Source organism: Muscardinus avellanarius (genome assembly GCF_963383645.1).
Source record: "Muscardinus avellanarius genome assembly, chromosome: 1".
NCBI lineage: Eukaryota > Metazoa > Chordata > Mammalia > Rodentia > Gliridae > Muscardinus > Muscardinus avellanarius.
Genome location: NC_137786.1, coordinates 42904985 through 42922104, shown reverse-complemented (window position 1 = coordinate 42922104; position 17120 = coordinate 42904985). Strand labels below are relative to the sequence as shown.

Here is a 17120-nt window from a genome sequence, read left to right as displayed (position 1 = left end):
ATACTGCCATCTGAGGATGCAGTTTCTTTGGACCAAGAAGTAAGCCCTCACCAGACATTGGGTTTACCAGTTCTATAATCTTGGATTCCTCAGCCTCCATAATGGTGAAAAATTAATTTCTTGTGTATAAGCTACTTGACTTAAGGTATTTTGGTAGAGCAATTCAAAATGGGCTAAAACATGTAACATGTAAAACATGTAACATGACTTTATTTTAAATTATATAAATAAAATCATTTATATTACCATAGACCATTACCATGAAGATACATCCTACTTATTATATTATCACAGTTTACCAGATCATAATAACAAACAATGTAATTATTAAGTTGTCATAAATAATTTTTAAGTTGAAAACTTTTAAGTACCAGCAACAATATACACATAGTCATTATAAAATAAAGAAAATATCCTTGATTTATAAATTTTATAGTATAAACACTAATTGGGCCACAAGAAAATAATATATTAAGCTTGGCTATTTACAATAAAGTAAGTAATAATTTAAAAATGAAGGATTTTACTTATGAAAATTTGCATAGTTAAAAATAATACCTTAGAAAAATTAGAAAATGTCTTGCTATATCAATATTTTGATACAGGTATTATGCAGATACTGACTTTTGAGAAACTATATCTGAACATATGAACTACATAATCCATGACTCTCATAAACACCAACAGTAGACCAAAACCTAATTATTTGTTCAAAGAAATGTGTCACCTGCAGTATAATATCTCAAGAATATTCACAATAATGTTCATAAATTTATATTTAGCAATCTCAAAACTAGTCTCATTTTGTGCTTTCTTAAATATTTTGGAATTTAGACCAGCATAATAGATAGTGAAAAATTCATAATTAATAGGATGTCCCCAAATATTTTATTTGTGAATTGAGACTAGACAGAAGATTGGATTTCTTAAGTTCTTGTAATCAGTTTTTTTAGACACCTTCCACAGAAAGGAAGACTAGAATCTCAAAGGTCAAGCAATTTACATGGTTGTACCACATTATGTATGGAGTTTTCTAAGAGGCACAATCTCTGCAGTTTTCTCATTGCTTTGAAATAGGGAAATCCCAGAAGGAACTTGCTATATGGGCTTAAATGAAAGTAGAGAAGAGTCTGATTTGTCTGGGTGTTTGGATTAGATTTATATAATACATAGCTTTTGATTCTATCTTTGTTTAGGCTGCTATGACAAAATAGCTCAGATTGGGTAATTTATAAATAAAAGAAATATATTGCTCATAGCTATGGAGGCTGGAAATTCTAAGATCAAAGCATTAGCAGACTGGTGACAAGAGCCTGTTCTCTGTAATTGTATCTGCTATGAGGCCTCTGCTTTGTGGCCGCAGAGCAAACAAGCTCCCTTGGGCCTCTTTTTAAAAGCCACTAATTCCAAAGGCTTCACTTCTTAATGCTATCATATGGTGGATTAAGATTCAACATGTGAGTTTTAAGGAGACATAAACATCTAGACCATACCAGATTCCAAGCTGCAAAAAATTTTAACTCAACCCTTTTCAACTACATCTTTCTAAACTACCACTAGAAGAACTTATATATGTGGCTTTGAGCGTTTCCAAATCCAGGTGCTACATATGCTTAGTATAATCTGCTCACCATTTCTCCTTTTCTCAGGAAAGGATATCCAACTTTACATGTGATATTATGATTGGACTCACAACTGTCCTTTTGGATCCCCTAGAAATAGAAAGCAAACAGAAACAGAAGAGAGGAGCAGGTGAACTATTTGAACTTGAGCTTGTTTAAGCATTTCCCCAGCTGTGCCTTGGGGTCTGCCTTGCCAAGATTCTCCTTTCAATTTAGCTAGAAGAGTCTTAGCACTCTGAGACCCCCTGTTCCATACTCCATGGAAATCTGAAAACTTCATTTGAAAGTACCTGAAAGACAAAGCACATCTCATTCATTGCCTTGCCTAAATCCTCAGCTAAAAAGGGAAACCACAAATGGCACCTACCTCTTGGGTGATTGTAGAACCTGAACAGAATAATCCATATATACTTGACTGACACTAAGCCCCTGCCTGCATGCTAGTGTTTAAAGGAGTTTAGGAGGAGTGGAGAAGAGCGCGGCTCCTAGCTGGGACCACCAGGACTTAAGTCTCGACCACACCACTGTGAGCTTCACCCTTGTCAAAATTCTTCATCTCCCTTGGCCTGACTGTCTAAAAAGTGGAGTCAGTAGTGCTCCGCTTCACCAGCCTAAAATTCCACTGATCATGAGAAATGCCATTGTTTAAAATACTAGGAAGAAGGAAAAAAACAATGTGGCCAGTGAAATATCCACATTGTTAATAATAATACACAGCTGCAGAAATGTTAAAAGGTGACAAAGGGTTTATCCTCAAATATCTGCAAAAAGTACATGCAATAATAGCTACTTATAAAAATCAATAAGAATTAAATAGGTGAAATCCTTAGAACACAGCCTAGCATGTAACATAATTTAAGGGTAGCTGTCTCCATTATTGTTGATATTGCCAGTACAAGTAGAGCAAATGTACTTTGGGCTGGATTGCTCTGCCTTTCTCCCAAGGCCAGTAAGTCAGCGGAAGAGGGTACAGACAATTATTTTTAATGTAATAGCTTTTCCAGAGGAAATTTTTAATGCTACTACATTTCCAACATCAATTTATACTTCAATGTTGCATTTATATAATTACCTTGTATTCATAAATAATTTTCTGAATTCAAGATATAGGATAATACTCTGTGACATTTTTTCAAGTCGACTTTAGCCATCATGTCTCTAAGTGATATCCTAACAAATGGAGAAATATACTAGTAAAAATATAAATTTATGAATACTAAGCCATAGTGACTTAATATTACAAATAATAGGTGTATTGGGCTTATTGTTTTTAATATCAGTCATATTAATTCATATAAATATAGTATTTTAACCTAAGATGATTAATTGGAGATCAGAATTAAAAGCAAAGTGTGTAAAGTTGGAAACATTAATTACTCTGATATAGTATATTATGCAGATATATGTTATTGCCAAAATAATTTTAAAAGTCCATTACATTGATATATTTTATTTTCTTTCTCCCAAAAATCCTTCTGTTATTATTCAATAAGACATTGTAATTTAATACACATCTCTTACTAAAGCAAGAATTTTGCATTGAAGGGAGGAAATGGTGTTTTGACTTTTCTGTGCACACACACACACACATGTGTGTGTGTGTGTGTGTGTGTGTGCAGAAAACTAGATATACATAGTATACTTAATTGTATGTATATCTAAGTATTCAGATTTGTAAATGTATACTATGATATATACATACACACATATATATACACATACATACATTTAGCACAAAGATTCTGTTATGTGCCTCTGGTAAATGGTTTTTACTTTGTTATTTTTATTATTTAAAATTTTTAAAATAAAATATAAAAATTTTCATTTTTCTCCTTGACTCACTCTCAGTTTCTCTGGCTCTAGGTCTCTGTGAACCAGGTACAGTGGCACATGCCTGTTATTCCAGCACTTGGGAGGCTGAGATAGGAGGTCTGAGACAGTCTCAGCAAGGTAGCAAACAACTTAGTGAAACTTTGTTTCAAATTAAAAAATAAAAAGGGATAGGGTTGTAGCTGGAGGTAGAATGTCCACTACCAAAAATGAATAGAAAAGAAATAAAAGAAAAAGATCTCTGTGAAACATATAATTTTGATATATTGGCTATCTATCCTTTCCTCACACTGAATATAAAAAGTCATATATCTCTAAAGAAACCAAACCAAATAAAAACTTAAAAAAAGCATGGTACTTTCAGTGTTATTGTGTACTAAGTTTGCATAGAATATTTTCTGTTCTTCTAAAATCAATATAATAAAGGCAATTAGCTTAGTAAAATCAAAAGTAGGTTCAATCAATGATTATTCAGAGAATAAATAAATGAAAAAACAACAAATTCACCTCAATTCCTGAAAATATTAAATTAGGAGAATACTGAACATTTGTTCTGGTGTTGTAGGCACTGTCCCTTTTATTTCTGACTGTGAGGCTAATATTGAGCTTGTCATTCTGGGACCTGACAATGAGCAGTCCCTTTTCTGTGGTGGACACATCCAGGGAGAGGTCTGAGATACATTTGTCCTTGTTTCCACAATCTTTAGCAAAAGGAATCTGAAACAATAACAAGAAAATATTTTGCTAAGTATAATTAAGCAGGATTAAAAGTTACTTATCATTTTCTATGATATAAATGACATAGTGCCAAAAAAGTTGGGCAATTCATACTGAGAATCAATTGTACTGTGGAAATTATAATTTCATTCCTGCAATTTACAAGAAGAAATAATGAACTTTTACTTGTATGTAAATTTTTTTAGTTCTTTTAAGAATGCACAGTTTTCATTTCTCACTCTCTTCAGTCTGACAGAGAAGGGGTTCAAACACTGAAATCGAGAGCTCTAAAAACTAAATCTACTCAACTCCAATTATGAGATATTCTATTAAAAAGAGTCAAATGCTTTGAAATGTAATAAAGCTCAATCAAGAGTATGGGGAAATGGTCAAGACACAGAGCTGGGAGTTTTGCTTCATTCTTCTCCATTAAGTCTCTCCTCCTTATCCAGTTCATCACCAGCCACTACCCATCCCAATCTTCTTCTAGACATGTCCCAAATTCTTTCTCATCTCTCCATTTCCTCCCTGCATTAGTCACAGCCTCCGGGCTGTTGTTCCATCCCCATTCTAGCTTCCCTTCAATCATCCTCCATAATGTGGTTGAATTAATCCTTAAAAACCATACACCCCTTTCCCATCAATGAACTGAAAACCTTCCACACTGCACACTCTTTAAATGGTTTAAAATGTGTGCAGTGGCACAAGTCCTGAGGGATCGTGCTCCTGCTTTTGCCACTAGCCTCAACTCATATCACCTTTCCCCTTAAATTTTAGTTTCAACCATGCTAAAGAATATAGTTTAGCTTTCTTTACATCTCAGGATTTCAATCACACTATCCCTCTGCTCTCCTGACTCTGAATAGGATGGAATCACTCTGTCCTATCGGTGTGCACCTGTTATAAGTGCTCAGGTTTCTCCCTGGCTCCCCAACTTAAACAGAGGTTCTGTAGTGCTTTGAATTCTCTTCCACAATTTACTTTCTACTCAGTACTTGATTGTTAAGCTAGACTATGTTTTGTGCCTGGTAGATATAAAACTACAAATATATTTGGAAGGTAGAAAGAGAGAGTAGATAAGTATATGGGGAAAACAAATTCCCCACTGTGAATGGTTCCTCTTTTGGTATCACCCGGCACCATCATCCCTGTCTGCTCCTCACTCACTCTCAGGTGTGAGGCAGTGGACTCTGAAATTAGAAGCAGGACTTGGGGAGCACAGCTCAGTCTCTTCTGGTATGTTTTGACCTTGGAGCAGCAGTGTTGCCAAGGGAAACATAAGTTCTACTCCACTCCTTCCAACATGTTGCAGGTTTTATGAGATGAGCCCCAGTGAAGAAGGCCAGAGATGGACTCACAGCTCTTACTAGTCTTACTAGTTTGTTGTCTGTAGTCCAAGGGTGAGGTTTGGTATGAGAACATCCATATATTTCAAGTATGTCATGCAGCAGCTTAGTATTTATTAGGTTAAAGAGAGGAATTTATTTCAATTAGTCCTGAATGGGTGTGATGTATTAACTCCCTTAAATTCTCTAGCAATAGGAAGTCAGAGGGCTGGGAAAGGTCTAAAAGAGAAGTGTGTGTGTGTGTGTGTGTGTGTGTGTGTGTGTGTGTGATTTGCCTAATACATTCACAGGTAGGTATTCTGATTTTTTTTTTTTTTTTTTTTTGGTGGGACTGGGGTTCCTGGAAACCTTTCTACCTCCGGGTTATGATCCCAGACCTATTTTTACATTTTTATTTGGAAACAGGGTCTCTTAAGCCAGTGAGGCTGGCTTCAAACCTGCATGATCCTCCTGTCTCCACCTCTCAAGCATGGAGATTACAAGCGTGTGCCACCACGCCCGCCGGTATTCTGAATTTTAAAAAAATCTTGACTTACATGTTCATGTATTGAATTCGGTAGAGAGTCATCAAGAACAGGCCCATTTTCTGGATCAGTAAGGTTAAAATCCAAAGTTATTCTCACAGAGTCCTGAAAGTCATGTTTGTCCTAGAGATTGAAACATAAAATACGTCATTGCCATCATATTTACTGAATTTTCTGATCATGTGGCTTCCTTCTTTTGCCTTTGTGGCTTACATTCTTGTACAAATAATTTGACTTAGAATCTCCCCGGGCTTTTGCTTTGAGGAATGGGGAGGCTATTATGCTTTGATAAAGGAGATGGCTGGAAGGCAGAGCTTTAGAATATGACCAGTTGACCAACCATCAGTACCTCAGGGGGCCTGCTGGAGGGATGGGCTGGGTTCTACCTTGCTGGGTCAGAATATACCACCCTGAGCTACTGAGAAACAGCATTATTTCTCTTGAGACTTCAAGCTAAAAATCAATATGTATCACTTCTAGGAAAGTCTCCCAACTTTAGAAAGGCAAACATTCTTCCAATTGAGTTATATTTCATTATTATAAAATATACATATGCCTATAAGAATTTTATAATGTAAGTTAATATGGAAATGATGTGAATATGAATAATATTGTCATACTATCACCAATAACAACCATCATTTGTAGTGTGTAAAATTATGACTTTATTCACATTATTTTCAATAGTCCCCTAAGATGAATGACGGTTGGCTCTTATTTTACAGAGGAAAAATTGAACCTCTAAGACTAGACCACTTTACCACTGTCACTGAGAATGTGGGGAAGTTGAGAGACAAATTCCACCTGACTGACCTCAGAACATATGTTAAAAACTCCATTAAAATCCAAAGAATTTAGCCAGGCGTGATGGTAGCTCACGCTTGTAATCCCCATGCTTGGGAGGAGGAGACAGGAGGATCAAGCTGGTTCAGAGCCAGCCTCGCTGGCTTAAGAGACTCTGTTTCCACATAAAAATGTTAAAAAATAGGTCTGGGAGTGTAGCCCGTGGGAGTGTATACCGGATGTAGAAGGGCTTCCAGGAACCCCAGTACCACCAAAAACAAAACAAAACAAAAAAAAAATCCAAAGAATTTTAGAAAATCTGAAACTAGTTCATTCCTTTTAACATCAGTATCTAGATAAAGCTTAGATACCGAACTTGTGGATATAGACTGCAACTGTTTTTGGCAGGATGGAAGCAGTATCATTTATGTTTTATGAACATCTAATTTTAATTTATTTTTGTGATACTAGAGATTGAACCCAGGTGCATTCTACCTTTGAGCTTAACTCCCAGTCCTATTTTATTTTTTATTCTGAAACAGGGTCTTGCGAAATTGCTGAGGTTGACCTTGAACTTGCAATCTGCCTGTCTAAGCCTCCCAAGTACTGGGATTACAGGCATGTGCACCATGCCTTGGTTGCAAATGAATTTTTTTTTTCCCTTTTTTAGGTACTGGGGATGGAACATAGGGGCATTCTACCTCTGAGCTACACCTCCAGCCCTATATTTTTATTCTTTATTTTGAAACAGGGTCTCAGTTGAACTGCAAATGATCTCACTAAGTAGTAGCTGAGGCTGTCTTCGAACCGCAATCATGTTGTCTCAACCTCCCAAATGCTAGGATCACAAGTGTGCGCCACCACGCCTAGCTTCAAATTTTATATAACTTCTAACTCTTAAATATTCAGTTTTGATAAACTACAAAAGATGGAAGATCCAAGTTTTATTTTTTTTTCAGAAAATTGACTGATCTTGGTATAGACAGAATAAATTTACTTAGATATATTGTATGAGAACTATAGAAACAAAAATAACTAAGAAAAAATTAATATAGTACATCTTGGTACATATTTTGTGTCACTTTCTTACCCCTAACTATATTTAAAAAATATATAATATTTAATAGTGAATGAATGCTAAAGAATGTGGAAATAACTTAGAGGTGAGGATATCACCTATATCTTTTGTAATTCCAAGGTTGTTCAATTCTCTAAAACTTAATTTTGGTTACTAAAATAAGTACTTCTTCATTATCTTTATTTTGCTTTTGAAAACATTATCATAAACATTTTTAAAAAATGTTTTCCCTCAGGTGGGACTATTCCCCACATAACACAATGACCCAACAAAATACACTGAAAATTGTTTCATCTCCAGAGATTAACAATTTGCTTTCCCCTCTTTTATCAAGTAAGACAGAAAGAAACTGAAGTAGCACAGAGTCTCAGAGAAGAAAAAATACCCAATTTTTCCATTCAAACTAAAGTCAGAGCAAGGCATGTAGTTCAATGGACCCCAGAAAGCACATGCCCCTGTATGGTTTGCCTTAGGAACATAAGTCACTTATCATGCACATTTGGCAGATGAGGGGCACAGAAAGCCAACGATGCTTTCAAGTTGAAAAAATAATGAAACGTATAAGTGAATAAGGTCTTTTGTCAATTACTGCGCTGTAACTTTTACTATTTCATAACAAATATATATATATACATATATATATATATATATATATATATATATATAGAGAGAGAGAGAGAGAGAGAGAGAGAGAGAGAGAAAACTAAAGACAGTTTTATGAGATGCATTTGGAAATAGGAAAGTCAGACCGGTGATTTTTAATAGATACAAACAAAATACATTTTATTTTATGATGTACACTGAAAAATAGTACAAATTTGACTGACTTGAAATAAGACATCTGCACTATCTTCTAGTGTTAGAATAAGGCAGCTATAATATATGATTTACTTGCCAACATGTAGAAGGAGTGCTTAGTGCATTCTGATTCTCGAACTGTGATATTTCTTTGAATCTTTCTTTCCTGAGTTCCAGAGAAAAAACTTCGTGATATCTGTCTTAGTGAATCTAGGGTGATTCGATACTGCATATCTATAAAAATAAAACAGAAATTGACAGAAATGTTTATTTGGAAGTGATTCCCATTTGATCTAACTCATTAAATAAACATTATAGAAAAATCTTTTGAGCAATCAATTAATAAAAATCAGCATAGCCATATTACTGTAGAACAATGATATTAGCAGTCATGAAGAAAACCTTCAGGAACTTTTTTTTTTTTTTGGCGGTACTAGGGATGGAACCCAGGGGCATTTTACCTCTGAGCTATACCCCCCAGCCCTATTTTTTATTCTTTATTTGAAATAGGGTCTCACTGAGTTGTAAAGGACCTCAGTAAGTAGCTGAGGCTGGCCGTGAACTATGTGCAATTCTCCCGTCTCAGCCTCATTAATGCTGGGATTACAAGCATGCACCACCACGCCCAGTGTAAGGAACTTTTATACTGAACAGCTCTATTCTGTTTAATTATACTTACATATAATGCATATACAGGCCTATACATATACACCCACACATCTAATATATTTATCATGTTTCTATTTACTGGATCTTTTACTTAAAACATTAGTTCAAAATTGTTGGAACTAATTGCCTAGACTATTGATCACGTATGTCATATTTCAATAGAGACTAAAATAGAAATCAGTGGCATTTTACCTATAAAAAGCTGTGATTTTAGATTATTTTCAAAGCACTAGTAAACTCAATAAAACAAAAGCACACAAGTCAAATCTTATACTTCATATGAAGGCTGCAATACTCTGTATTCAGTTACTTATTTTATGAAAATTAAATAAAACTGAAAAATGCTGCATGTAAAAGCTCAATCACAATTTCACATACCTATACCTCATTTATCTTATAGTCAGGGGACTATTTGCACATATAGATCAAACTAGAAAAAAATTGGTTTTAAGGATTAATGGTTTATCTTATTAGACTTATGTTTGGTTTGTAGAGTAAATTCTTCTTCTGCCAATGGCCTAATAGCTTTGAAAATAGTACATTTCAATGTTATTTTAAAAACTGCCTTAAAATGTGAAAATGTGGAGTAGAGAAAGAAGATTTCACAGGCTGACACGAGGCATCTGAGAACCCCACATCTAACAAGTCTGATTCAAAAACTATCCTCATCTTCTCAATAGAAAAAAAAAAAAAAAAACAAAACAAGGAACGCCATCGGAGCCTGCCGTGAGGTAAGGCCGCTACTGAGGCCTCCGAGGCCGGGATTGGAGTCTGCCTTGAGGCTAGGCCGGTGCTGGGGCCAGCGAGGCCGGGATCGGAGACAGCTGAGGGGTTAGGCCGGTGTAGGGGCCAGCGAGACCAGAATTGGGGCCTCCCATGAGGCAAGGCTGCTGCTTGAGCCAGCGAGGTCTGGATCAGTCCACTGGGTAGCCAGGCCACTACTGGAGCCGTCAAGAGTGGGATTGGTACTTGCAACATGGCATGCACAGAGAAATATTGCAGAAAGTATAAATCAGATGCTTCCCCTAATCAGCAATATCTAGGAGGAAAGGGGCAACAGGAAGAGGTCGAGCTATAGAAAGGGCCCTATAGTGAAGCAACGAAGGTGACCAATCAGAGGGTATGGAATAGGGGAGGATGGAGCCTCTTTAAAACGCAGCAGGTACATAAACAAATGTATCAAAGTTAATCACCAAACAAGCATGGGATCCAGGGAGGGGGAGGGAATGGGATGAGGGCTGGATGAGGGCTAATTGGATGATGTGTGCTTGTATATCCTCTCAAGTCTTGTATTCCAATGTGATATATTATTACAATGCACCAATAAAAATAAATTTAAAAAAAAAGAAAGAAAAAAAAAAAAACAAGGAATAGCAGTGTTCAGGTCTGCTGCAATACTAGCCTTCCCCAGCAGGGAGCAGGAGAAGGGAGAAATTCTCTGAAACTCCTCAGAAAGAAAAACCTCTCTCTTGGAGCCCAATTCTAAATGCTACTTCTAAACTGGCACCGATGTGTGTGTGTGTGTGTGTGTGTGTGTGTGTGTGTGTGTGTGTGTGTGTGTGCATATATTAGCACCTGATTATAGTAACCAGAAGAGCCATAGGGAAATTATGGAACGTTAAGTCCACTGCATACAGGAATGTAATTTCTGCTCTAGAATTTACTTGGTTCCATTATCTATTCCTTTGAGAAAGCTATTTTTAAGGTACAATATGTTCATGAGGCAAATATGAGGAAAATGTTACATCTGACTGAATTTCATCATGCCATATCAAATACATTGTCCTCTACCCAGAAGTACTTGCTATAAAATTCTTACCAGCTTCATAAACTGAATCTTCTTTAGATTTTAATTTCACATTGAAACATATTGTAGCATTTATGCACACGGTTTCCTTTCCCTCCACACGGCAGTTTTTCTTTTGAATATTCACTTTATTGGGTTCAAAATTCATGGTCACTTTAACTACAGCCACATCTCGGGACCTACAAACACATTAACAATGGGGATTATTCATACATCTAACATTCTATGAATGTCCTCAGCTTGGGAGTGAAATTTGAGTACATTAGCAGAGGTTCTCCTTTGTGTTTCTTATGAAATCTCAGGGCTGTATTTGTCTAATGAATCATAGATACAGAAGAGATGGTTCCGTATGTTTTGAGGAGACTCAGGTTTAGACACTTCCTAAGCATTTGGCTTAAAAGCCAAAGATCTGGTTTTGCTTGTAATGGAAAAGAAATGGAACAAAGTACCCAGACAAAAACTCAGAACCTAAAATATATTATAGGGACCTCTGAGCTTGTTTCTAATTTGGAAATGGTCCAGAGACCCCCTACAGAACTTGTGAGTCCCTGATGGCTTTCTTCTAGAATATAAGATTTGTCTGTTCTTGTAGGTTCCAGTTTTTCTTTCTCTGGGAAGAAAAAGCAGAATAATATTTGAGGCATTGTGTTAAGTATGTATGTTATTTAATTTAATCTTCAATTAACTTTAATGATAAGTCCACCCTCTATTCACAGTTTTTCTATATATATTTTCTGTTAACTGTCATCAAACATGGTCTAAAATACTGAATAGAAAATTCCAGAAACAACAATTTATTCATTTTAAATTGTGCAGTGTTCTGAGTAGTGTGATGACATCTCGTGCCTTCCTGCTCTGTCTCACCTGGAATGTGAATCAACCTGTATGTATACACCACCTGCCCATTAGTCACTTAGCAGCCATCTCAGTTATCGGATTGACTGTGCAGTACTGAAATGCTTGTTTATGGGGTTTGGTACTGTCCAGGGTTTTAGGCATCCACTGGTGGTCTTGGAATGTAACTCCCATTGTTATGACAAGATTCTATTGTTATCTCTATTTTGTTTGTGAGATACTGAGCTCTGAGAGATCAAATATATTACTCAATTATTTATTGGCCTTTTGGCTAAGGTCAGGTGAAGAGGGGGGAAAAAAAACCCTGAGATTTAATTTAATATCCTGATGGCTCCAAAGCCCAGTGATTTTCACTAATGCAAAACAAGAACAGAGTATGATCTTAGGAAGGAAGAGCATATGGAACCTGAGGCCATTAGAATCAAGTCAGAATGATTGTTGGACATCTTTATCTGGTTTCTGCCTTATGACCAGAACTAGCTCTTGAAAACTACATATTTTCTGTGTTTTTATTTTGCATTTTTAAAAATTATGGCTTTCTTTTTTATTTTTAGTTTTCTTTTAAAACAATATTTTGAACCAGGTGTGATGGTGCATGCCTATAATCCCAGTACTTGGGAGGATGAGACAAGAACATTGTGGATTGAGGTCACCCTCAACAAGTAGTGAGACTCTCATCAACCTAATGAGACCCTGTTTCAAAATAAAAATAAAATAGGGCTAAGGGTATAGCTTGGAGGTAGAATGCCTCTGGGTTCAAAACCCAGTACCAAAATAAATAAATACATATATAAAAAACAACATACTAATCAAAATATGAAAACAATAGAAATGCATAAAGAAAATAACACAATTTTGCCACTGATAATCACCATTATCTTTTAGAACCCTTACATTTTATTTTTTACATAAAAGACACATGCATATATATATAACATACATACATATTGTATATATTATATATACATATATGTAGATATGTATGTATCCATATATCTTAAACTTATCATGAACAGCATTCTAATATTTATACTTTTTCTGAGAATACCATTCTTGATAACAGTCCACTATACCAGCATATGCAAATGTCATTATGTATTCAGTTCTCTCATTGGATTTAGCTTTATTTCTTTTTATAAAAATGGTTATTATATTCAGTGCGGTGATGGTTCTAAAGACCATAAATATTTAACCATATTTCTAGATCATATCATTAATTTTTCAGGAACTAAATTTCTTGTTGGTATGGAGATTTCAAAGCTTTGAAATACTTAGGACAAATACCCTCCAGTGTCAGCCAGTTTACCCTTTCCTTAGCAGTGAATGAGGATGAGTAGGTTCCTGGTTAGTAGCAGGGTTCTCCAGGCATAAGGCTACCTTGACCCCTCTCTACCTCACACATCTTCCCTGCTCCAACTAGATGCAGTTGGACCATTGAGTCAGTCCAGTCCATGTGATAGGGCTCTGCTATCTGTTTCTGGCTGTTTTAAACCATCTGTTTATCACGGAACATCAATGTCAGATTCAACTCCTGCCTCAGCATGAAAAACTTGTTCTTTCTGTCATGATATTCTAGTTTGCTTCATTCTGCTGTCAATAGTGCCTGGGCCTATTTTTGGGAATCAGGTAAATAAGGGAAGATTTAGTTACCCCTATAAACTTATATGCAACTGCTAGGAATGTTTTTGTTTATATACATCTTTGAAAAATCTTTCTCTTCCCCTTATACCTCCCCCAAACAGAATACCTATTTTAGTGCCATTTATAAGAGTTCATTTTATGTGTATTTTTAAAAATAGCTTCTGTGTTCCTAAGATTCATTGACTCCTTCAATTTACTCAGCTGAATAAGTTATATCTGCATGAGGGAGCATAAAAAGAAATAGACATTTGGTATGGTGTGAGTTCCATTCATACTCTGAGCCCTGGAACTACCAGTGAAATGCTGTCAGCTGAATCACATGTTATAAAGTACATACCAGAAGAGTGCGGCACCACCAATGCCCCCAATAGTCACATCGGTCAGCCCGTCACCATTTAAATCCATTTCTCCATGGATGGACTGGCCAAAAAACTTGAGATTCTTGCCATCTCCACCTGATGGAATACGCTGTGGAAATCCCAACAGAGAATTTATTTAGAAGTTTGTTCAAAACAGTTCCAAATAAGTCTGAGAATTTAGATTGGTTAACAACAACAACAACAACAACAAAAAAAAAAAAAATTAAAGACCTCTTGAGAACTAAGATACCACTTGTGTGAGACAAGAGAAAACATACAGATGTTTCCAGAGGATGTTGTTCTTTTTATAGGACAGACAGAATCATTTCAGTGCTACTGATACCAGAAAGGGGGGAAAGGGTTATGTAATGTCATCTTGTCTAAGGCTCAAGGGAAACATCGTAAGTAACTGGCTCCACTTTCTAGGTCCTTTTCAATTCTATTACATATTGATATTTAAAGCTCCTGGAAACCTTGAAAACATCATATAAACAAACAGGGAAACAGAAAATTGCTCTGGAGGTCAACTTGGAGTTCAATGCACTTTGTGGCTGGGTATAAATAACACGTTCCACCAAATACATTTTCCAATATGCAATCTTTTTTACTGTTTCAAAAGTTGTCCTAAAAGTTAGGGTCACAACTGGCGTGGCAGTACACGTCTGTAATCCTAGTACTTGGGAGGCTGAGACTACAGGTTTGAACCAGCCTTAGCAGCTTAGTGAGGCTCTCAGCAACTTAGTGAGATCCTGTTTCCAAATAAAATAAAAAATAGGTCTGGGGGGTATAGCCCAGAGGTAGAAGGCCCCTGAGTTTCATCCCTAGCACCAGACATACAAAAAAAAAAAAAATCTTAGGGGGTTTCTATTTCAAAATATTTTTTTAAAAAAGAGTTGTGTTGTAGCTTAGAGATAGAATGACTCTGGCTTTTATCTCCAATATTTATATATAAAATAATAATAATAAAGGAAAAATAAAAATGTTGAGGTCAAAATTGACTCAAGTCCGCTCACATGTATCTACAATGGAGGAAGGTATGAGTGAATATGACATGCCTGAATGCTGACCTGAGCACATTACCATTCATGACATGATCTATACTTTTACTTCTTGACTTAGCACTGACACAAGTGAGGCTATTTTAATAGAACCCGGTGGGTGGCAAGGAGGCAGGACCCTCCCTAAACCTGGGGTCTTCTCATCTTTCTGTTTTAAACCTAAATAAAATAAAAGAAGCCAAATAAGGCACATGGGAGCATTTATTCATGTGCAAACTTGTGTGTTTCATTGTGAAATGTTCCCGTGTTTTTTTCAGCAAGGCAGGAGATGTTTGCCCCATTGGTCCTGAAGGATTGACTCCTTTGGATCATCCTGTACACCAGCAGCACCTCTGATTCCCATGGAAATAAGTAGGTGCATCATCACCTATTTTTTTTGGAAAAGCATTTTGCCAATAATCTGCTACATTAAGCCTTTCTGTAAATGAATGTTTTTTCATGTATAAAAATTTTAAATTTACACATTAGAGCTGTTAAATGACACAAATTTAAAACAGGAACAACAGAAATTTCCTGGGGGTAAGCTTAACTATTCAAAATTTTCCAAGAAGGATTGTGTGTGAGAAAATTAAGAACCTTTAGAAACCCCAATTCATTTGGTGAAAATATCCCAATTTAATTCATAAATATAAATTTAATGAAATTTTGTTTTTAACAGCATGGGACTAAATATAAAAATAAGAATTTCATTTCCTTTACTGGTTAAAGCATAAAATTACTGTTCTCTCACTGAGAAAGATCTCTCTTTAGGATAAAATCTCTCTTTAGGATAAAATACATTTCAAATGTTTAATGGCATTGTTTTTGAAAAAGTGTTCTTTGCTTCTGCTTTGCTTTTTACCATTTTGATCAAATCCTGGAGAGAAGGCAAATAACAACAGAAAAGAAACTAGATAAAAGTATAAAACACAAAGTGATTTTTCTATAAAGAAAAGTTAAATCTAGTTTCCCCACAGAGTCAGAAGAAAGAAATTAAACAACTCATCGAGACTTGTAACAACCACTTAGCAGTGAAGGAGAGGAGGCTGTAGGTTTAACTTCTCACTTGTGCAAACTGTTTCCTTATCGTCTTGCCACTACCGTGATAAATGTACACGGCTCCCGCATGATCGCCTTCCAGGGGAGCGCCGATCACGACGTCATTAAACCCGTCAAGATTGAGGTCTTTTACAGCAGCAATAGCTGTTCCAAAACGAGCCCCACATGGCTCATTTTTGTTTTCTTTTGTACATAAATTGTGCTTTAGAGATGAACAGCAAGTCTGCTTAATCGGTTCCAGGCTCATTTGATATTCAAACCTTGTCTGGAAGAAAGATAAACAGGATACTGTGGGATTTCTATCACTACTACAGCAAAGAAAATTTTCTAAAGTGCATGCTAAATCAACACCATTAAAAACCATTTGTTCATCATCAGTACGATTTATATATTTTTTTTCTAAAATAAAGTGTGCTTATCTGAAAGCAAAGTTAGAACTTCCAAGGAACAGTGTAGAAATATCAGAAAGACATGCTGAAAATGCTAATAGAATTATTTTAGTGCAATTAAATATATAATCAACAGCAGATTTTTTTTAAAGGCAAAGAACTGAATTTGTAAGCCCTGGATTTGTGCCAATCTCTCTTTCTTATTCAATATTGTCCTGCTCTGATAAGTGTTTCTCTCTCTTCTCTTCCCCAAACCCTCCTCTCTCTTCTGCCCTAAAAGACAAAGGGAAGAAAATTTTTTTCTAGCTGGATGCAGTTCAGTGGTAGAGCTTTTGCCTAGTGTGTGTGAGGTCCTGGGTTCAAGCAATAGTACTGCCAAAAGGGGAGGGAGTGAGCAAACTTTCACTAAAGTCTGGGGCTAGGAGTAGAAGTGAGGAAACCCCAGTGAGGACAGAAAACACTAGCAAAGATGAACAAGAATACATTTTTCGAGGGAAAAAAATGAAAGGAGAAAGCCAAAAAGAAAAGGTAAGAAAAAAGATACACAATTTATTATTTAAAGTAACATGAGAAAAAATCTAAAAAATTTTAAAAACCCAAACAGAT

The 17120-nt window shown here is 35.9% G+C and overlaps 1 protein-coding gene across 1 annotated transcript in view; it reads right to left on the bottom strand.

Annotated features, from left to right (window-relative positions):
• ITGA1 (integrin subunit alpha 1) overlaps positions 1 to 17120 on the bottom strand; it is a gene marked incomplete at both ends in the record, with an annotated part of 160564 nt that overhangs the window by 19845 nt on the left and 123599 nt on the right. The window contains 7 exons of the mRNA XM_080705344.1: positions 1632 to 1712; positions 3960 to 4169; positions 6052 to 6162; positions 8796 to 8932; positions 11187 to 11353; positions 14008 to 14138; positions 16133 to 16390. Of these exons, the coding sequence (XP_080561470.1) occupies positions 1632 to 1712; positions 3960 to 4169; positions 6052 to 6162; positions 8796 to 8932; positions 11187 to 11353; positions 14008 to 14138; positions 16133 to 16390 (1095 nt within the window). The remainder of the gene's footprint in view (positions 1 to 1631; positions 1713 to 3959; positions 4170 to 6051; positions 6163 to 8795; positions 8933 to 11186; positions 11354 to 14007; positions 14139 to 16132; positions 16391 to 17120) is intronic.